Source organism: Cottoperca gobio, chromosome 3 (genome assembly GCF_900634415.1).
Source record: "Cottoperca gobio chromosome 3, fCotGob3.1, whole genome shotgun sequence".
NCBI lineage: Eukaryota > Metazoa > Chordata > Actinopteri > Perciformes > Bovichtidae > Cottoperca > Cottoperca gobio.
In genome coordinates this window covers 10,383,768-10,406,655 of record NC_041357.1, presented here as the reverse complement: position 1 = coordinate 10,406,655, position 22,888 = coordinate 10,383,768, and the positions used below count along the sequence as shown (strand labels likewise).

At 39.2% G+C, this 22,888-nt stretch overlaps 1 protein-coding gene across 1 annotated transcript; it reads left to right on the top strand.

Moving 5' to 3' along the window:
* The first annotated feature begins 1,346 nt into the window (after positions 1-1,346).
* trpm5 (transient receptor potential cation channel, subfamily M, member 5) lies at positions 1,347-22,874 on the top strand. The gene is made up of 26 exons (XM_029462531.1): positions 1,347-1,373; positions 2,893-2,960; positions 4,874-5,030; positions 5,144-5,324; positions 5,906-6,081; positions 6,218-6,395; positions 8,978-9,042; positions 9,445-9,630; positions 9,961-10,060; positions 10,235-10,353; positions 11,100-11,447; positions 12,435-12,578; positions 14,791-14,914; positions 15,121-15,266; positions 16,078-16,190; positions 16,285-16,383; positions 17,158-17,416; positions 20,083-20,201; positions 20,382-20,514; positions 20,608-20,782; positions 20,979-21,147; positions 21,265-21,443; positions 21,662-21,794; positions 22,168-22,240; positions 22,379-22,469; positions 22,604-22,874. Exons 1-26 carry the CDS (start codon positions 1,347-1,349, stop codon positions 22,747-22,749), a joined length of 3,708 nt encoding a protein of 1,235 aa, XP_029318391.1. The 3' UTR covers positions 22,750-22,874.
* The last annotated feature ends 14 nt before the right edge of the window (positions 22,875-22,888 follow it).

Here is a 22,888-nt window from a genome sequence, read left to right as displayed (position 1 = left end):
AAAGGCTGAGGGCGCACGATGTTCTGTTTGTACACAATGAGCAGAGGCTGCTGATTGGCTGCAGCTCTCCAAATTGGTCAAAAGGGGAAGGGGGCGGAATTCATTCATTGTGTGATGGAGACCATTGTGATCATCAATACAAGTATCTGGTTCCATTTGGGATACTTTTTGGAGGCTAATATTGTGTTTATGCATTCTTGGTGCACATACAGTTTGACAAATCTTCTCATTGCTAGTTTATCCTAATTTAATTTGCAGGATTGGACATATTTTAGCAAGAGCAAAACTATCCTAAGGAGCTCAGTGTTGTAGTCATAACACTTCTGTTTATGTTGGCTACATCATGTTTTTCTTCTGAATGAAAGGGCACCTCCAGGGGACAGTGATTAGTGGCCACTGCATACATTTCTGCCTGAATGCCATAGAGAGCAAAGTCTTGTTGCCAAAATGAGATAGAAAGTAAGTGTAAGGTATAAAACTAAAAGTAGTTCAAATCCGGAGATGAGATTTAGTTCATGTTACATATAGGTTGAGACGACAGTAATTAAAAAGTCATTGCTTTAAAAGCTTTTTTTCACAATTGAAAGAAGTTTCCCCCACAGATTGGAGTGGTTCTACTCTTTGCAATTGCTTGCTTTAGAAACCCAAAACATTTTCCTACAGTACGATAATTATATTATAATTTCTACTCATTTTTTAAACCTTAAGTGAGTGTTCTCACTCACACAGTTAAACACCTTTGCAGGGCCCGTTTATGATAGCAATGCAAATAGTGTGATTACACAATATGAACCACAACCCTGATAAACTACTGCTTCTATGTATTCTCTGAGATATCATGATGGCTGAGTAGTGTGTAGTCATAAAACATACATAGAGCCACTTAAACAACACGTTATAATGGTGCATAATACTAATCATGTTATATATTACATATTTGTCTCCATTTAACTCATAATAAATATTGCAAAGATGTCACATTGACAGAATGAGGATCAATGCAGAACCTACATAGGAATAATTCATTTTTTATTTATAATTCTTTAGCTGTCCATGAACGTGCCAAAAATATGTAGAAAATAAACACAAAGTTTTGCACTTTAAATAAATGTATTTGATATAAACATGTTTCATTAGGTTGAGCATGTGGTCCTGATTAGTGCAATTTGTAGCGGCTGACCAACATGCAAAGCAACGGTGCACAGCCGGGAAGAGGGAGAGCCTCACCTTTGTACCACTTCCTGATGGCCCAGGTAGTTCACCTGACCTGAGGGCTGTGAAGGAACACCCCTCCGCCCTTACAGGTGTGGTTCAGCAGGAGTAGGAGAGGACCATTTACTTGAGCCATGCAGGAGGGACAAGGCACGCGTCTGGTGAGTATGGACAGAGCAGCAGCTCTCTTTTCTTTGTTCATCACCGTAGGTACGTTTACATTTGGCCAAGTGAAAAGTTTATTTCTGTTAAGTTAAATTATGTATGTTCTGTGTGACTGTTCATCATACACATCACATTGTAGATCAAATGGTGATGAAGCAAATAATGTATAATGAAAAATTGTATATGATTGTATTACTAGGAGGATGTAATTACACATTGGAATAGTTTGACTTGAAGATAAAACAAATGTGGATTTTGTGTTTTTCTTAGCCATTACAACCTACAGAGATGTATTTATGTAGCAACCTATATTTCTCAAAATCACTATTACGGTAGTAACCAACACTTATTATATGCAATATCTTATCTTTTTTGTTTATCTCTCTTGGTTTATGGTGAAAGATCGATTTTTCTTCCCATAATAATATTTTCGAGTGTTGTAAGATGTAAGCACAAATATTGATTTTGAAACATTGCATTGCTTTTCTCTCAAGAATACATCTTTTAAATTGTGTTGAATCTTTGCTGCCTGCTAGCCTAGATTAAGCTATCCCAGATCATCATCTCTTCTGCTGAAGAAAAGACAAGTTCATTATGCCAGACTTCGAGCAAGATGTAAAGTGTGTGTGTGTGTATGTGTGTATGTGTGTGTGTGTGTGTGTGTGTGTGTGTGTGTGTGTGTGTGTGTGTGTGTGTGTGTGTGTGTGTGTCCGTACCTTTGCATGAAAATTGTCCTGTTTGCATACCCAGTAGTCTTTTCCCTCCCAGATCCAGACCTGTAGTCAAATAAAGGCCTCCACAACAAGCTGCTCACTTACATTAAAACAGATGGCTAAACAAAGATTTAGTCTCAGTCTGTATGTTAACCATTGCACCACAATTCTATTAAGACATTTCCTTTATTCAAAGTGTCCATAGAGATTTTTTGTCGAAGAAAAATGCCCTTGTGCTGCATTTTTGTTCTAATCATCTTCCTTAAACAGCCCACGCAAATACAGCTGGCTGATAAAAGTCTGTGTTTACTGAGGCAAATAAATAATCGTATCAATAATGCACGAGTTTCCTTTCTGAACTCAGTGTCATTTATTTCTATGAAATTTAGCATTCAGCGACAAACAAACTGTGACTGTTTTCATTGTAAAACATTAACTAAATGCAAACCGAGTCATGATGTCAAAAACACATCCCAGATTGCTTAATAAAACCTAAATACATTATTGTCATTTGACATAATATCAGAGATGTTTTATGTTAAGAGTTTCTGGGGGGAACCCATTGTCTTGTGGCCCAGTTTTCTTGGTTTCATGTATTTGAGTGACAGTGTTTTGTGAATTTCTAGTTTAAACATGATGCAGGAAGCACTTTGCATATGAAGCGAGGATGAAAATTCTGCCTACTTTGCATTGACCACAAGTACTTCTAAGAGCCTTCCCCTCTGTGAAAAGAGTAGTGAGTGAGTCATAATGGATTTCAGAAGAAAATGGACATAATATCTGTGTATTCATTTGTATATAGGGGACACTGAAGCCACAGACACGATGTCTGCGATGCGGGGACGTACTGGAGTGGTCAGAGGAGCAGAGGTGTGTGTGTGTGTGTGGTACTTAGTACATTTGTGACAACTGGCACACGCTCTTATCTGAAATAAATTACAGTGCTGTTCAGTATTCATGATAAAGAAATCACCATCAGATCATTTGCAAGCAATCAGATCAGACTTGTGGTTTGCAGGTCATAAGTGGAAGAGGTGCTACACGAAGCAAACAATTGTGCTGGACAAAAAAGCCTTAATTAATTCCAAGTAAAGTTTTCTATTTCAATTATTCATGAGAGCTGGTCGTAAGTTCCCAGCTGTAGAATGGAATGCCTTCTGTTAAATACTAAGAGCAAAAGCAAAGTGCTTCATTCTTGATACAGCAGATTATGGACAAAGCAACGCAACAAAGCAACCAAACCATAAAGACCTCCAATAATGCAAAATTATCTATTTTTAATGATAGAACATTGCGTATAGATTTGTAATCCACCTATGCCTCTGAATGTGCTTTAACATAATATGCATCATTATACTGTAGACATTTTAGTCTTGAAATATAATATGGCAATCAAAAAACAAATAAATATGTTTATTGCCTTATTATGGGGAATACTGGATAGTATTTGTATGAATCGTGGTTTTAAAAAAAGGTTTAGAAAAAAATGTATAGACCTAGTTGTGGAAAGTGTAGACTGTATAAATGGACGTCACCCATTGGTTTGTGGACTACCGTTTCGAAGCCTTTAATTTAACATTTTAGCCGTTGCCAGACAATATTCGGACATGAGAAAGGAACTGGAGAAGAGCGAAGCTTGGCGAGGCAGTCCTGTTAGCATAACAAACGCTAATTTATCAGCTAATGATAATGCTAGATAGCTAGCTTGGATAGCAAGGTGCATTCGTATTTCAGCTTAACTGTGATTTTGGCTTGCATGGGAAAACATTTATTTTACATGGATGTATTATAGACGGACCCCAAGACTCCACCTATTTAGTCAAATGGAAATTGTTCGCCTTTTAAGCATCTGTCATTTAGTGATAGTAGTTTTCCAAGTGTCTCTTTCATGCTCTACAGGGAAAATTATTTTTGGCTCGCAGGGGATTTTACATTGCAGTAGCAGGGGGGGCCACTGGAAAAAATTGTACGCAAGGCTGAGCGGGGACGCCATATCCAGTTCTATAATACAACCATGGTGTTTTCGTACAACCGAATGCTAAACAATGGCGTCATAGCGAATTGTCAATCACAAAGTAGCATACCCTGCTTTATGGTCTGTTTTACTCTAAATGGGATTATAATTGACTAAATCAACATCATGATGTGCTGAAAAAGACTTGAAAGTAGCGATTGAGACTAAAAACTCAAAAGGAAAATGTATACTGAGCTAATAAATCAAGTGAGAAGTAGATTTATTTTCTCATAGACTTCTATACTATTCAATACTTTTATACTTCAGACCTATTTTGCAACCAGTGAAGTCCACCCCTGCTAGCCATTAGCAAGGTTAAAGCATTTCTGCATTGCCTTCACTTTTCTGATCGGAGGTTGCCCTTTGCTGGAGAGTCATTTAGACAGAAATGGCAAGTAGATTTTGAAACCTCCTGCTTACTAGACAAAACTATGAGTTATTGCAGAAGGGTAAATTAAGCACTGAGCTAGTTGTTATAGGACTGATTATACCTTTGTGATTAAAATGTAGGGACTAGTAATCAGTACATTTTAAGAGGTGAGTCTTCATTTTTCGTTTGGAAATGTTCAGGGATTATTTAAATGATTGCTAAACCACGGGAGAGCAGGAAGAGAGAATAGTGTTGGTGCATGTTTATTAGGAACCTAATGAGACGGATGTTCCAAGTGAGCAGTAGATATTGTGCTTACAGCAGAGCTTTTGTTTTATTATTGTGTGTTGGTAGAGAGGACTGTATGATACAGATCTATTGCTTGTGTGTTCCTCTCAGTGTGCTGCTGGGCTGTTCCTGCTGCTCTACAGTGGATGAGACGCTGGAGAATGTAGCAAGAGGCCTGGGCAGCAGAATAAAGAGGGAGAAGAGTCACTGGGCAGCTGGAAGATTGGGCGACATTGACTTTGTTGGCTCTACTAAGACAAGAGGAAAGGTGAAACCTGATAACATAACAAAAAACAAAGATTTCATAGATCATAGGAGGAGTTTGCTGAATAAATGTTTCGAGCTGTATAATGACATTTTGACTTGTCTGTTTGTATGCAGTTTGTGAGGGTGCGCAGCAACACAGACCCAGTGCAGATCTACCAGATGCTGACAGAGGAGTGGGGCCTTGCTCCCCCACACCTGGTGGTGTCACTGGTGGGAGGAGATGAGCTGGCTCAGATGAAGCCCTGGCTCAGGGACACTCTGAGAAAAGGACTTGTGAAGGCTGCACAGAGTACAGGTTAGAATCAAGGGGATTAAACTGGGCTTGGCTTTTGAAGTCGACACCCAATGATAGAGAATTTGGTTCTATGTTGCCCTCTTTTGGCCGGTAGTAGAATTATAGAAACACATCACCAATATGCAATTCTGTCAGTTATTTATAAGTGTAAACTTTTTTTTCTTCAAATCATGTGTTTTCTAGTTGCATGATGAGTATTTGAATGACTTGTAATGCTTGTAAGGAGGACTAACACAGATCTACTCTATAATTACCATCATAAATCAATGGTAAATTGATAGTTAGCCTAAATGTTGTCAATAGTTATTGTTCTTTGAACAAACAATACAATTATCATTAATAATATTGACTTATTATTATTAATGTTAATATTTATGTAATTGTTTCATTAGTTTGTGTAATATGAAATACTCAGTTTATACATTATATATTGTATGAAGGTTATTATAAAGTCTTAACTATAAGGCAATCACCTAACTAGCATAATCAATAGGCCAGCTGTTTATATGGAATCCAGGATACAACTTTCTGGTTTGATACATACACAGAGTAGAGACTGCAACTGCTTCTCTGTTCAACAGGGGCATGGATTTTGACTAATGGCCTTCGCTTTGGCATCACCAAGCACTTGGGCCAGGCGGTGAGGGATCACTCGTTGGCCAGCACCTCCTCTAAAGTTCGTGTAGTGGCCATTGGCATCGCACCCTGGAACATGATCCACAACCGAGAGGCACTACTCATTAGCCACTACGCCAAGGTTTCTGTTTACACAAGGACAATATAGAGCTTATACAAACAGCCACAACGTCTGTGAAAAATATATTTACATCTTTCACATCAATGTGTTCACTCTGTCCTCTATCTTTCCTTATATCTGTATTCATGTTCTCCAGGTGGACGAGCCTGCAGCATACAAGCCACAGGACTTGCCTCATGGGTCAGTGTATTCCCTGGACAGCCACCACTCCCACTTTGTGCTGGTGGAGGAGGATCCCAACAGACCGGGAGCCACCAGTGAAATGAGGGTGAAGCTACTCAAACACATCTCTCTTCAGCGCACTGGTTATGGAGGTGAAGCCCTTTACTTAAGCAGCAAAACTAATAACTGAATTTAAAATGCCTGCATTTACTTATATAAATAAAAAATATAGAATGCACTTAAATATTAAAAGAAGGGGTAATCATTGATCCGTTTCGTGGTGTTAAATGATAAATTAAGCATTATTGCACTGTCGAGCTGTTCGTAGTACAGGTAGCTGCTTCATATAATAACTTAAATAAGTCCTGCTTCATATGTTATGACATTTTCAAATGGCTTGCTGTAAAATCAAGTGGTGTAGACGAGTCAATGCACATCTGCTCAGAACATGTGTTTGGAGTACGTCTAAGATTTAAATTATGTGTGGGGTACGTACTTTTTACTGCCCGAGGCAAGAACAAAATGAATTCATTAAATATATATATATATATATATATAAAACAAAGATTGAACTACACACTGTCTCCTAAAGAAGAGAGTTAGTGAGCAGACTCACCAGCATTAGGTGTTGTCTCACTCTCGTCCCTTTGGGATTCTTTGTTTTTAAACCACAAATTAGCTAAAAAAGGTAATTTACAAGATGTCTGAGTACTCAAAGGTAATCTGTGGAGTTTTCTTCTAAACAAACAGAAGTTGTGTTTACAATCACCAATATACATTGTGTGTACCCTTTGGGTCTAAAAATGTGTTTAGTGCATTTGGATCCTCATAAAACATTTGTAAATCCAATTAATTTAATTATTTAAATTATAAATATAATATAAATTCTGCCTTGTGTGCAAGCTTGCAGCCTTCTTCTTTTCTGCCTTTGCAGGGGCATTGCTACAGCTTTATTGTGAGTCAGTGGAGTACCCAGAGGAGCATCAGGAATGTATATTGCATCGCCCACATGCTCAGGCAAACACAACAGGGATCCATTCACAAAAACATTGCTCAGGCATACTGCAAAAATGGTCAAAAAAATGTACAGTTAAAGCTGTACAGTTACCTCTTATTGCCTTTCAAGGTCACCGTTGTGAAAAGTTGTATAATATATTTTTTTCTGGGAAGTCCTAACACATGGCATGTTTTTATTAACCTCTTGAAAGGTGGGGGAATTTACCCGAAAATACCTACAAATGACATACCCAAAGTAAATTGAAAGCTGCTCTTCAACCATTTGCACCAGATACATGATTTTGGTCTCATTCAAACGATAACTCTCTTATTATTCTTGCAAAACATTGAATAATAACTCCAAGTGCTTCTGGCACTGAGTAATAGTGGTCTGAAAATACTGCATTTGAAGAAAATGCACCTGAAGTTTGTTGTTGAAAAAGATGCCTGAAGATGGGTATAGCTGGTAGGTAAGAGCTGGAAAACACAATCGGAACATAGAATCAAGTATTACCAAGTTCAGGTTAACATTTCAGATAAAAGGGACAAAAACTTAACTTATTAGACAGGTTTTTCTAACCAGGCGTTCACAAGCTGTGCATTTGGAGATATTATAATATTCATTGATAAAAAGGCCATAAATAAATATTATATACCCAATATTCCTTGTCAGTAGTAATGACACAAAGTAAGTGAAGTATAAACAAAACAAATTGTAATATTTTTGTGTTTATTTTGTAATTAATAAATACAATTATGGAAAAATAATAACATTTGTAAAAAATAAAACAATGGTTGTCACATGTCTAAAGCTCCAGCTGTCAAAGGGAGACTGGGCTGCTGCTGGCTCCGTCTGTAAACAAAAGAAGAGGGCTGGCACTTCCTTATCAAGTTGACATTCATTGGCTCTTGATGGCTGTAGATAGCGCATGGAAGCGTCGATTGGCTCAAATTAAGTGTCAATCGAAAGGTCAGAGTTCCCATGAGAAAATATCAATAGCTTGATATATGCCGTTTTTAGCGAGTATCATCCAAAAATAAGCACATCGATCAGCTGATTTCAAAGATTGCAACAGCTGTTCATGGCCTTTTATCAATGTGACGATGTTCAAGATGGATATATATTTACTGGAAACGATCTATAGGACCTCTGCAATGACACAGGAAGTGTTTTTTTTTTAGTTGGCTCAAAGTTATGGATTTGATTGTGAGTTTGCTTGCTTGTGTGAGATGCCTACTGTACTTGATGTTCTGATTTTGATCTCGAAACAGTTTTGCTCACTAAATAGATGAGATTCTAAGCTTTCTAACAACATGTGGCATTGCTAACAACTCCATCATGGCGGACTATAAACAACACAGGGGAAGATACAGCTTCTCTGAAAATGCAAAACTAACACAAGTGGTATACTGTTTATCTACTCCATGTTGTTTTATTGGTCTAAGTTTAATAAGTCTTGATCATTTTACCTCTTCAGGTCTCTAATGTAACAATCTGAGAAGGGAGCATCATTCTGTGGTTTAACTGCTCACAATCCGGAGACAAAGGGCACCTGTGGCAAAGTTATTTGTCAATATTTGTATAAAAAATACTTTGGTCAATACTTTGGTTATTTTACAGTTGACAGCATAAGCCTATGCACCATTCACACAACAGTGGGATACCAGAGTGGTAATAATGTGTGACACTCTGAGATGCACAAGATATTATAATGATTGTGCTTCTTGGTGCTTGCAGGCGCAGGCAGCTTTGAGATCCCTGTTCTGTGTCTCTTGGTGCACGGGGAGCCCAGGATCCTAAAGGTAAGTTTCATTTCATTATGCTGTGTTTGTTTCTCACAAAAAGATGTGACTCCGAAGAAACGTTTCGAGAGCTAGATATCTTTGAATGTGCATACTCTAACTAGTAGCTAACTGAGAATTATTCTCCAATTCAAATTTTGGTTGTGCCACCTTCTGAAGACGTGCCAGCCAAAGCCAGACCGAGTAAACAATTATTTCTGTTTTTTTCAAAACTAATCTCTTTGGCTAGAAAGCCTGTCAAATCCAACACATATGCATGAATAGAGCTACAACAAATATTATGAAATGCAGCTCACACTGATCAATATCATTCTCTGTTGATGTTTAGTTGAGAAGTTATTTAGTGAGAATGACGATGTTTGTAAGTTTGAGTCTGGACACTGTGTTCCTGTCTGTCTGCAGAGGATGTACAAAGGCATTGGCAATTCGACACCATGGCTGATCCTGGCAGGCTCAGGAGGCGTGGCTGACATCCTTGTCACGCTGATGAATAAGGGCTGCTGGGATATGGACAGTGTTCATGAGCTGCTGCTGGACACCTTTCCAAATGCCCACCACAGCACCGACATCAGTAACTGGGTCAAGCTGGTGAGAGCGATGTGCACAGCATGGAGGCAGGCACATACACGGATATGCTCATCACAAGACTTAAAACGTTGCCAGAAAAATGGGGCACACTGGGGAAGATTGTGAGGGAAGCTAATGTGGGATTTTCATCCTTATCTTCAAAATGTGTATGTGATGACCTAATTAAGCATATGGAGGAGGATGGGAAAGGCACTTGTAATAGAATATTCTTTCAAGCTGACAAAAAGGGAATGTTATTTTAGAAAACAATGCAATAGCGTTAAAAAAAATGTGTTCATTGCTCACTCAAATGAGGTATTGGGAATAACTGATTGTCAACCTTTCAATCAGATCCAGAATATACTTGATCATGGGCATCTCCTTACTGTCCACGACCCTGAACAGGAGAGCTCTGAGCTGGATACGGTCATCCTCAAAGCTCTAGTCAAAGGTAAATTACCCTGTGAGAGATATCTTCTCAAAAAACTGCAATTGTCTAATGCTGTACAATTACAGCACAGGTTTTGTGACTTGCCTGTTGCATGAAGAGAGAGTCTTGACAGTTTGAGCACCTCATAGGTTGTGAACCTGTTGACATCTTGTATATTGTGTGTGTGTTTATCAGCTTGTAAGAGTCAAAGTCAGGAAGCCCAAGACTTCCTGGATGAACTGAAGCTGGCTGTGGCCTGGAACAGGGTGGATATTGCCAAGAGTGACATATTTAATGGAGATGTGGAGTGGAAGGTGAGACAAAGTAATTAGATTAGGGATTTCTCACACTCAGGTAATTAAACTTTTCAGTGTGTTTAAAACTGTGAAGTTCAATCTGCAATCAAGTCAAAGTTTAGCATATTTAACAAAATTAGAAGAAGCGTCTACGACCATACAAGCAGTTCTGTGAGGTCTGCACAGTGGTGCTGTAAGCTATTCTAACATACTTTACTTAGTTTAATGTGTTAACCTTTTGCTAATTAACACATATCCAATATATTAGCTGACAGGACATTTGGCTGAAAACCATAAATGTCAATCTGATGGTGGCACTATTGGAATAATCAGGGGATTATCAAAGTCATTAGGAATATTCCTCTGGGGACCATGCATGTCTGTACTAAACTGGCAACCTATCCAATAGTTTTTTGTTATTTCAGTCTGAACCAAATGGTTGACCGATCAACTGACCAACCAATCGAGCAACTGACCAACCAACCGACTAACCAACTGACAAACCAACTGACCAACCAACCAACAGACCAACCAACCGACCAACAGACTGACCAACCAACCAACCAACAGACTGACCAACCAACTGACCAACTAACTGACTAACCAACCAACAGACCAACCAACCGAACAACCAACTGACCAACCAACCAACCAACCGACCAACCAACTGATCAACCAACCGAGCAACTGACTAATCAACCAACAGACCAACCAACTGACCAACCAACCTTTGTCATTGTAACAAAGACACATGATCTTTACAGGCTTGTGACCTTGAAGAGGTGATGATGGATGCACTGATCAATGACAAACCTGACTTTGTGCGGCTCTTTGTCGACAACGGTGTGAACCTGTGCGAGTTCCTTACTTACGGTCGGCTTCAGGAGCTTTACTGGTCTGTGTCGGAGAAAAGCCTCTTTCACCACCTGCTCTTCAAAAAGTACGAGGAGAAGCAGCTTCTGCTTGGTGCAGCCAGGACACCTGGTCCACCTGGGCACCATCCACCTGAGCAAGGGGACAGGAAGCCCCGCTTCACCCTCTACGAGGTCGCCAAAGTGCTGAAAGACTTTCTCCATGACTCCTGCAAAGGCTTTTACCAAAAGATTCCCACAGTGAGTGATTGAAAGTTCCAGTAAATCATGAATATAAATATATATACAGTATATTTCATATATATACAGTATATTTCATATATATATATATATATATATATATATATATATATATATATATATATACATATATATATATATATATATATATATATATGTATATATATATATATTGTGTATGTATATATATAAGACATTTTTTCAATTGATAAATTAAGTTCCACCCTGTTCTTGCAGCAGCTTTCATCCTTTTTGACTTGTGACACCTTGAAAATAAAGCATTGTCTATTTGTGCTCGCTTGTCACAGGCCACATTTGGCTGTGAGCAGAGAGTGATTTTCCCTTTCAGACTGTTTCATTTGAAAGTGTTAAAGGCCTGAAAGATGCAGTGAAATAGACAATATACAGACTTTGTGTTAAAGTCACTTCCTGGAAAACAGTGAATCTTTAATGGCGAATTCAACCTGCACTTGTAGAAAACATAAAATCTAACCAATAAAGCTGTTGCAATTTTTAGATAATCCCAGTGAAAATGTAATATGTTTTTGAGTATCAGAACTAGTTTTCCTATTTTCTATCCTGTCAATATATGACCCCCAAGTTAGGAACCACTTAGCCTCCAATTTCACCATAGTTGTATAATGGAAGCTATGGATCATCGCACAGCAAACCTATTGTTACACCCTTAATTACCAATATGTTATGCAATGTATGTTGTTTGTACTGTATCATGCTGTACAGTTAAAACAATGATAATCCCAAGGAAGAATTATAGCTCAGATCATGACCACAATCAAATATCTTATTGTTATGTCTGTTCAGCCTGTTTCATACATTTTTGAAATGCCTACCGACCCACTACCAGGCAGAAATAACCTCATTGACAGAGAAAGTAATTAGTTTATATAATGACTCATGTAATAATTGCTGGTTTCTGTGTGCTGCTACTATATTTACTGCATATTCAATACTGCCTATGTGCTTCAGGAGAAACCAGCGAAGGGTCGACTATTCCACAGCCAGAAGAACCTGGCCGAGTTGGAGGAGCGCTGTGAACATCCTTGGAGGGATCTCTTCCTCTGGGCTGTCCTTCAGAACCGACAACAGATGGCTAACTACTTTTGGGCTATGGTGAATCTTGTCAGCTTCTGTAGTCATTTCAGCTCCAGCTTGTACTACCTCAACTTTGTGTGGTCCCAGCACTGAAAGTCAAAATGTGCCTAGCATTGGCAAAAAAAACTGAATTGAGTTAAATTATACTGTGCTAGTTTGTATTCTGTATTCAGGGTGAACAAGAGTGATGTGGGCCAGCACAGTGCAGGTGCAGGTCAGTCCTGCCATATTTAAATGTCACTTCAAGATAAAAGAGCCCAGCAAATGGCATATTTAAGAACTCAGGTGAACTAAAAACGCTATCTTATCTCCTAGAACATTATTCAAATGAAGGTCATGCTGCGTCATTGGGGCAGTAAATTCAACGAGCTGTCCTGATGATGTTAATGAGAAATATATCCTTACATGGGATTGATGCTCTATGAATAGTTTAAAAGACACAAATCAATGATAATTGCTCTTTGTTTTCAACATCTTTTCAAGGCACCTTTCATTTCTTTATTGCCCTTCCCGAACTAAGGAGAACCAATTATTGTAATCTCACAAGCGGTCACCCTCATGTGCTCCTTTCCTGCGTCTTATTTCAAACATTATCGGAAATTATGGTAATTGCATTCAGTGTGTGTACAACCCCCACTGCAATTCTTTTCCCCACGCTCACTCTGCCTGGGATATCTGCATTCATAATTTCATTGTTTGAAGTACCTCTTGTGTTGAAGGCCTCATCACAATTATCCTTGCAGGCTGGCTAATACTAGCAGGACATCTCATATATAATATATCCATGAACCCAAGAGCAACATTATATAGCCAGATGTATAACAATATTGATCATTTGATTAAGGAGGGTTGAACTTCAAAGAGAGAGACCTCTGTTTTAATGTGTTGCTCTTCATTTACACATTTGTCATGTTAGTCCTATAAAGGTTTCTTCTTAATCTACTAAAAATGCAATAATAGACATCACCAATATCTTACCAGGCAGGACTAACTCAATATTTTCTTTGTGAAAAAGAATAGATCTTTATCCAGTTTGATATGTGACCATTTTAATATGAAGCTGGACGTAGGTCTCAGAGAGAGCTGGCATGCCTTTGTCCAAAAGTAGCTAAATCCGCCTACCTTCACCTCAAAAGTACACTAATAAACTTGTTGTAACACTCTTTGAGTGTGTAAAAAGGACAACTTGGGGTTTTACAGGGGGTAACATGACATACTACATCTTGGTCGGGAGCAGACTATTTCTTGAAGAACTATTGATTCAGAGAGAGAGAGGCTTTGCTGTCTTTATGCAAAGCTAAGCTAACTGTCTCCTGGCTCCAGCTTCATATTGCATGGGCAGACATTACGGCTGTATCTATCTTCTCATCTAACTCACGGTTAGAAAAGAAAGGACCATAGAGTGGTCTTACATATCTTTACCATTTACTAAGAAATTGCATATAGTTTGCAAAACTAACAAATATTTTCCAAAGCTTCAGGTCCAGATAGTCATTGGTTTCCATTCATTTGAATAAGTTATTAAAATCAACAAGCAGATTCATATTTTTCAGATGAATCTGCACTTTCAAGCGTATCATGTGCTTTAAACTAAAGTAAATAAAGACACAAGATGATAAAAAAGAAAGGAAGGAAGAAACACAAAGACATCTTGAAAACCAAAGGTATGCTTTCAAAAGTTGTGAGCAGAAAGTAAAGTATGCATGAATTATAGTTAATGGGCAAAAACACTGGTAAAGTCCTTTAAGCATGAAGGAAGTTTTTCTTTATCTCTGGTCTGTAAAAACATCACTTTAGTCATTTCCAAGGTGAGACGAGTCCCGTACCAAATGATAGGGTTGGAACCTGCTATCGTACCTATTCTGATTGACTGGTGCGGTCAGGCTATAACATCAACTACATGTAAGATATAAATGTTTGTGGTGTGTTCACACCAGTGGTAAAACAGGGTAAAGAGGTCTACAACAAATATGATGAGTTGAGCAACACAGGATTGCTTCCATTTTATATAGATCTTAAATTATACACCTCATGTGACTTTAAGTGTTACATGGTCAAACAAAAAAATTGGACTGTGCCTTTAGAAACGGTAGGTGGACTCGCAAGTAGAAATGTATCTACTGCAGCCTGATGCACACGGTACACGAAGCTCTCTAAAATTTTAAAGTAGATTTCTCAGATCCCTCTCTCAGACCCAATTCTTGGATCCAGCTTTCTTTTAATCCTTCAGGGCCCCGAGGCAGTTGCGGCAGCGCTGGCAGGGTGTAAGATTCTGAAAGAGATGGCACGACTTGAATCTGAGGCTGAGTCTGCACGTAGTATGAAGGAGGCGAAGTATGAGCAATTCGCCCTTGGTGAGTACATAAACCATTCAATGACAAGAGCTGACAGTGAGATTAAAAAGGTAAAGGTCAAACATAGCGAGAGGGACACCCACTGACCTAAACAACACACACAAACAGATTCCGCTGGAAAGGAATGAAATCTAAATTTAATGTGCCAATTCTTCACATGTAGCTGAGTGGTTGACACTGTGTACCCACTCTTCTTATTGTGGCAGATGTCTTCGGAGAGTGTTACTCCAACAGTGAAGACAGGGCGTATGCTTTGTTAGTGAGAAGAACACACTGCTGGAGCAAATCTACAGTCCTCAACTTGGCCACTGAGGCAGATGCCAAAGCCTTCTTTGCCCATGATGGAGTTCAGGTAACACAGAGGCACATCCATGCACCCAATTAGCTCCAATTCAACTGATTCTTTCTGCTATTGTAAAGTATTTAACTTTCACCCAGCAGTTCCAAAGCATTTTGCATGTAAGATAGTTATTTAGTTTATTTTGCTGCCTTCTGTATTGAAATACTGTGTTGCCCTGCAGTTGTTTTAAAACGACTTTCCAGGGCATTGTATACCATTAGACACTTCATTCAAAGTCATATCATTTTGCTTGTCATTGGACTCCATTCAATATATAGTTTTACCTAAATAGACTTCCTTGCCCTAACACAAAGTCATCATTGAAAGTTAATTGGTATTCAATGTCAGCAGGGAAAGTGAGTAGGCAGACAACTCCTGACAGCAATTTTTTTTTCATTTAAAGCACACAGTTGGAAAACAGGGATATCTTTTTTAAATGGGGAGCTGCATAATGTTTCAACAGAATGTAGATTTTACTGGTGTGGTACAAAAGGTGGACAAACCCATGACTAAGCACCAGGTGTCCTTTCATGTATGCAACTCATCAATCTGCAACTAGACAGCTGTGGAGAAGGAAACAGTTCACACGTCCTATGAAATGGTTTGATGAGGAGGCCACATTTGCATTTCTCTTCTGTTAACCAGCTGGGGTCCCTCCCTGTATGATGCTTCCATGGATTTAGTCACACACAGGGAAGGGCAGAAATACTGAGGCCTATGGTGCCCTCTTGTGGTCCATTCAGATGTTGAGTTAGTTTGTCCCTGCGGTGTAAAACATGTCTGACTTTTACCTAATTGATACAAAACTAAACTTTCGCTGCAGGCTCTCCTCACAAAGATCTGGTGGGGGGCGATGACGACAGACACAGCTATCTCCAAACTCGTGGTGTCTTTCTTTTGTCCACTGCTCATCTGGACCAACCTGATAAAGTTCAGGTGATCAATCTTACACCTTTTGCCTTCTTAGCCATGCTGAAGCACTATATGTCTTTTAGTTGTGTGCACTGACACTCTCCTGTGTGCTTTTCAGTGAAGAGGAACTTGACAATCGTAATAGCCGTGAGTTTGTGGAGCTGGACAGTCTGGATACAGAAAAGGCTTTACTGTTAACTGACGACGATGACCCTTTGTGAGTGAAATAATACTCATATTGCTGGTAGATAATCTGAAGATTATCTGTGTTAATAATGTATTTGATGTTATTCTTATTCTTATAATTGTTTTCTAAAATGTGTAGCATTAATTACCCTGCATTGTATACTGACAATAAAGCTGTACTTGACCTCATCTTAAATTTAGCGACAGTATAAAAGTCAGATGCACTCCAGCGATTCATATTTTCTTCAAACTTCAACTTTAAAAGAAAACTATTCCTGTATGGCTATTTTCAAAAGTCATACGTGAACAATTTGCTCCCAAATCCAAAACTATAGTGTTAAAATTCAGATTCGATCAGTTTCAGCAGATCCAGTCTTTATACTTGATGACATCACAAGTTTCAGACGTACTTCTCCGGTTTCTGTCTTTGAGAGAGAGAGTAGCTCACATTCCACAATATTGATTGAACTTTTAGGCCATACAAAAAACATGGCAAATCTTAATTTAGCTAGACTTGTACAAAAACATAATAAAATACATACAACATACAATAAAAATTAGTAAAACACATCCTAAAAACGAAACATGATACGCGCTCACATAAGACAATGTTCAACAGCGACAGCATAACATAACATCTGGAGTACATACAGCCTGCATCAAGAAAACCAATCGTCAATTAAAACAACATCAATAATCTGCCCATGCTTCAATTTAAGATCATTATATACTTGTTAGTTATGTTTTATGTGTAAAAAGAGTTTGACAAGCACTTGAGTCTTTTCCGTTCTTTGTCCTCCTCCAGGGACTCTTCACCGGGAGGTCCAGCAGCTCAGAGCTGTGCTTCAGTCTGGTGGCGCTTCTTGCTTCGCCGCTGGCGTCGCTTCTGGAGCGCTCCTGTCACCGTGTTCCTTGGTAATGTCCTCATGTACTTTGCCTTCCTCTTCCTCTTCACCTACGTGCTCCTGCTAGACTTCCGCCCACCGCCTCCCTTAGGCCCTGGACCCCAGGAGATAATGCTCTACTTCTGGGTCTTCACTTTGGTGCTGGAGGAAATTCGACAGGTGACCGATCAAAGCATCCAAACTCTCACATCACAATCCCATTTCATGGTTTCAAAAAAACCTTTTAAGTCCTCAGATCATTATTTAGTGTTTTTTTGTATGTTAAGGATCCACATCTTTGCAGTGTGACAGCCATTTTTGAAGCAGTGTTATTAGATGTGATTGCGTGACAGCATTCAGGCCTGATAAGACAGCCCTATCTGAGTAGGAGGTGACGCTACAATAGGCTCATTTTCTCTGGGGTTTTAAGAATTCATGAGCCTTTCACCTTTCTGCCTGACTCCCTCCCAGTGAACCAGGTCAGAAAAGCATGAGCCCTCATTGCACTAATCCCTCCGAGCATTCCTCCCTTGGGCACAAAAGCCCAGATGAGAGAGATCAGTTTTCCCTCTGCTCGCTTTTTCAACATGCATCTCAGAAAAGTCCCTGAGCTGAACAGAACTATGGCACAGGTTTCTAAATAAAGAAGCACACTGCTACTACAGAGCGACCCTGGCGCTTCACCAAGCCCAGGGGGGCATGCCTCTCCCTGAAGGAAGATAATGCCACAGGGGCCTCGGTTCTCACCGTACTTGTCATAGCACAAGGTGAGAGACTGTAGGTTTAACAGCTTTTTAAATGTGATGGATGGGTTGTTGCAAAGCTGCTCACTCTCACAAAAACCAATATGTTGTTGCATGAATTTATACAGGCTGGTAGCAATATATGGCGTCCCATCACATCAATTGTGTTCACATGCTGGTTCAGGATTCTCTATCATTGAAGTGCTATCCAATACCAGACAATCCAGTCTAGGAGAGACTTTAGATAATCAGGGCAGCTTTATTGATATTTATACATAATCTATCACTGCAACACCAATACATCTGTTATGACATTTGATGGCTTTACCCTCAGTCGCTAAGTCTACACTTTGTGTCAAGTTAACCTACAGCTCTATTTGCAAATCATTTATGCCCGAAAATGTCAGACTCTATGAGCAGTGCTGAAGATAAATAGCCAAGAAGGTTCAGACTCCCCTTTATTTTATCTGAACTGAAATGGAAGAAGTAGACTTTGCGGTTTTGCTAGTGCTGATTACGACACATGGTACTTTGTGGTAGTACAGTCAGGGCTTACACACCATCACTTTATAAAAGCAGCATACTTTTCCTCAGCTACCAACACTGGTTCTTGATGCACTTACACTATTCGAAACCACTGGAGACCACTCTCAGTGGAAGAAACATTTTACAAGATTGAGAATTTGGGACACTGCTAACTCCCTTTTGGCCACGCGGGTGTGTCTGAATAGGACTCAAGTAAGAAAAATATTAGTGGTTTAAAAATATTGAACAGGTTTATTAAAGCGTCATTTTAAAGTAGAAATTGGAAACCAGAACTTAAAGTTAGAAACATATTTTTTAAAAGTAATGTTTTTTATATTTCAGTCCCATAGCACAAAATATTATATTAGCATATCAATGTATTTTCTTAAATGTATCAAGCATACGCAATAAGACTTGGCATTGTATACAGTGTATTTTAATGGTAACACTTTCTACGCCCATGTCTATAATGCATTATAAACATACTTATAATATGTTATAATCAGCCCTTTATATATATATATATATATATATATATATATATATATATATATATATAATAACATAACATTTTAGAATGATTTATCAGGGCCAAGTATCATAATACTTTATAATTGTTGGTCACTTACTAACATTTTTTTGTAAGCCCATGTGTATAATCAAATCAAATCAAATTTATTTGTATAGCCCAATATCACAAATTAGTCTCAGTGTGCTTTACAGACTGTACAGGTTACGACACCTTCTGTCCTTAGACCCTCGCATCGCACAAGAAAAAACTTCCTAAAAGAAACCCCATAATTAAAGGGGGAAAAATGGAAGAAACCTCAGGGAGAGCAACTGAGGAGGGATCCCTCTCCCAGGTCGGACAGACGTGCAATAGATGTTGTGTGTACAGGATAAACAACATAGTACAAATACAACATTTGACAGAAAATGATGTGTTGAAAAAGAGAAAGTTTGGATGAATCCAAGAAAATGTCAAAAAGGCTTCCCGGTGTCCAGCAGGACCAGGGCAGCAGGCGCAGCCACGATTCATGATCCTGACATAAACTTTATCGGAGGCAACCTGCCACATGAGACACAGAAACTCCAGGGATGATACCCCGGATGATGAGTTAGTAACATACATTTACATAAATGCATACAGATAGAGAGGGAGAAGAAGAGAGGGAGGGGAGGAGAGAGGAAGAGAAGGAAGAGAGCAGGGAGGTGTCCCCCGGCAGTCTAAGCCTATAGCAGCATAACTAGGGGCTGATCCAAGGCAAACTTGAGCCAGCCCTAACTATAAGCTTTATCAAAAAGGAAAGTCTTTAGCCTACTCTTAAATGTGGAGAGGGTGTCTGCCTGCCTGACTGCTGAAGGTCACAATACACTATGATCCTTGCAAAAGAAAAAATGTCAGTGATTGACCAACAATTCTGAAGTCTTATAATACTTGACACACACATCACTTTCTACCACCTTTCCAACGCTACTACAGCACACAACAAATACGCTAACAAAATGTTGAAAGAAGAAATGAAGGCCAGGCTCAGTCAACAGGAATAAATGTCACATCACACTTTTCATTCACAGAGCTTTTTCACCAATGAAGAGATGAACATCTTGAAGAAGTTCAAACTTTATGTAGAGGACAACTGGAACAAGTGTGACATGGTTGCCATCTCACTCTTTGTTGTTGGAGTTTCATGCAGGTAATTAAATGACATTAATAACATAACACAACAGTGCGTTGGCCCTAGATTTGTTGTTATGATGTTGTTATAATGCTAGAGCATTAAAATAAAAGAGTGGATGAATTACTGAATTTGAAGAAGGGGCAAAACCCGAATGAACCACACAGTTATTAATGTCTGCTTTCTATGATTTTGCAGGATGGTAGATAACACTTACGAGGCAGGACGGACAGTTCTGGCGATAGACTTCATGGTTTTCACGCTACGTCTGATCCACATCTTTGCCATTCATAAGCAGCTTGGTCCCAAGATCATCATTGTGGAAAGAATGGTGACCAAAACAAAACATTTTAATTATGAGATCTGAAATTGATGTTCATGTTCATGTAGCCCAATAAGAAAACATTGTTATTTCTCTTTACAGATGAAGGATGTTTTCTTCTTCCTTTTTTTCCTGAGTGTGTGGATGATTGCGTACGGTGTTGCCACCCAGGCTCTTCTCCACCCCAATGACCCAAGGATTGACTGGGTGTTTCGCAGAGCCTTGTACCGCCCCTACCTGCACATTTTTGGCCAGATCCCCTTGGAGGAAATAGACGGTAAATTACAGTAGATGCTAATTTCTGTGTTTAATCAGTGTATAGAAGATGTAGCTTTTAAAGGTGTGTTCATCCATGAAAAATATGACTGTTGTGTGAATGTTATATTTTAATATGCAATCAGGGATGCTTTCAGTGGCCTGAATGTTATGTCTTCTAATCTAATTTTCTTGTTTTTTCATTAAACGGAGCACAGCTGCTCGCATGCCTGACATTAACTGCACCAATGACTCAGAGGAGATTATCATGGGCCTACGGCCGCCATGTCCCAACATCTATGCCAACTGGCTGGTCATCCTGCTGCTGGTTATCTTCCTTCTTGTCACAAATGTCCTGCTGCTAAATCTGCTCATTGCCATGTTCAGGTCAGAGGCTGGAAATCCAGAAAGCCCTCCTTATGTTTGTCTGTCTGACGACATTATTTGCCACATGCTATAGTGGCGTCTTTGGACGTCATAAAAACGTTTTGTTCTTTTTTACAGCTACACTTTCCAGGTGGTGCAGGGCAACGCAGACATCTTCTGGAAGTTCCAGAGATACAACCTGATTGTGGAATACCACAGCCGTCCAGCATTGGCCCCACCCTTCATCATCATCAGCCACCTCTCTCAACTCCTCCTCAGCCTGGTCAAACAGCCTGCGTCCAAGCAGGAGCATCTTGGTATGAAAGTTATATCTGCATATTTCACCATATTTCCATTAGGCACTATTAAACCATTCTAGTTCATTTCAAACAGATGTGAAATAGTTCATTGTGGCCTAAATGGGAAAATTAGTATTAATGTGTTTATCTCAGTCCTTCACCTGCTCTATCCATGGACGTTGCCTGTTGGTTAATTGGTTATTGGACTGCCTCGCTGTGTATGTGCGTTTTGCCAGAGAGGGAGCTGCCGCCGGGGCTCGACCAGAGGCTGATAACGTGGGAGACGGTGCAGAAAGAGAACTACCTGGCCAAACTGGAGCGCCATCATTGGGAGAGCAGTGAGGAGAGACTCAAGAGCACCTCTTCAAAGTAATTGTTATTAAAAACAAGTAACATTAATCAACAACAACATAGCAAACCATCATACCAAAATGGTAACTTGTTTGTCCTCAAAACATTATTAATTATTCCAAAATTGCAGGTAATTTAGCCGGGACCCCAGTACATTGGTATTAAAACAAAAAGCACTGATTAAAACAGAAACAGCAAACAGTGATATGAAGTCATTAGGAACTAATTGAATGATAAAGTCGTGAAAAATTGGAATGATAGACTAAAGTTGTGAGCCATGACAAAAAGTATACCTCTGGAGTCTGCGGGGATCCCCGGTTGGGAGGTTTATATTTAAAGCTCTTCTGCCCCCTAGTGGTAATGTTTGAACGGATTTGTGTTTGTGACCAAGGGTTCAGAGCTTGTTGAGGATTGTTGGTGGCTTCAAGGACCAAGAGAAACGACTGCAATCCATGGAAGCTCAGGTAAACTTTAAAAAGTGACGTCATCATGTTGTGATCACATAATGAAGTTGCATTTCCCTAAACATATCTAATTTTAGCTTGTAAGTAATGTGACAGAAAGTTTGAATAGCCCTCATTGATCTTTGGCTTTGTCTCTAGGTCAGATATTGTGGAGATGTGTTGTCCTGGATGGCAGAGTGCTTTTCTAAAAGCACTCTGAAGTGTGGGAAAGAAGCTCCAAAAGCTCCAAGTGAGTCAAAAATCCAAAACAGGAAAGACCAGTAGCAATAGACAAAAATACTATTCTATATTACTCTTGCACTGCTGTATATACTTTTGATCACATTCAATATTATAAATACTCAATATGTCGTGATATTTCAGTGACTCTAACAGGATACCAGGCAAGCAGCACCACGGACGCACCTCAAAGTAAACCAGAGAAAGAAGTCAAACCAGAAGGGGCTAAAGCCAGACCAGGTCACTCAGGATATGGAGCTAACAAAAGATTTTCTTACATTGATGAATAAAAGTGATAACTGGTAGCACGCAGACAGATATTTACGATACTATATGTACAATTCTTTGAATATTTTGAGGTATGATGGTGTTTCAATTGGGGTCAAGGGGATTTTGTTGGATTTATTTATAAATTAATAAAATGAGGTT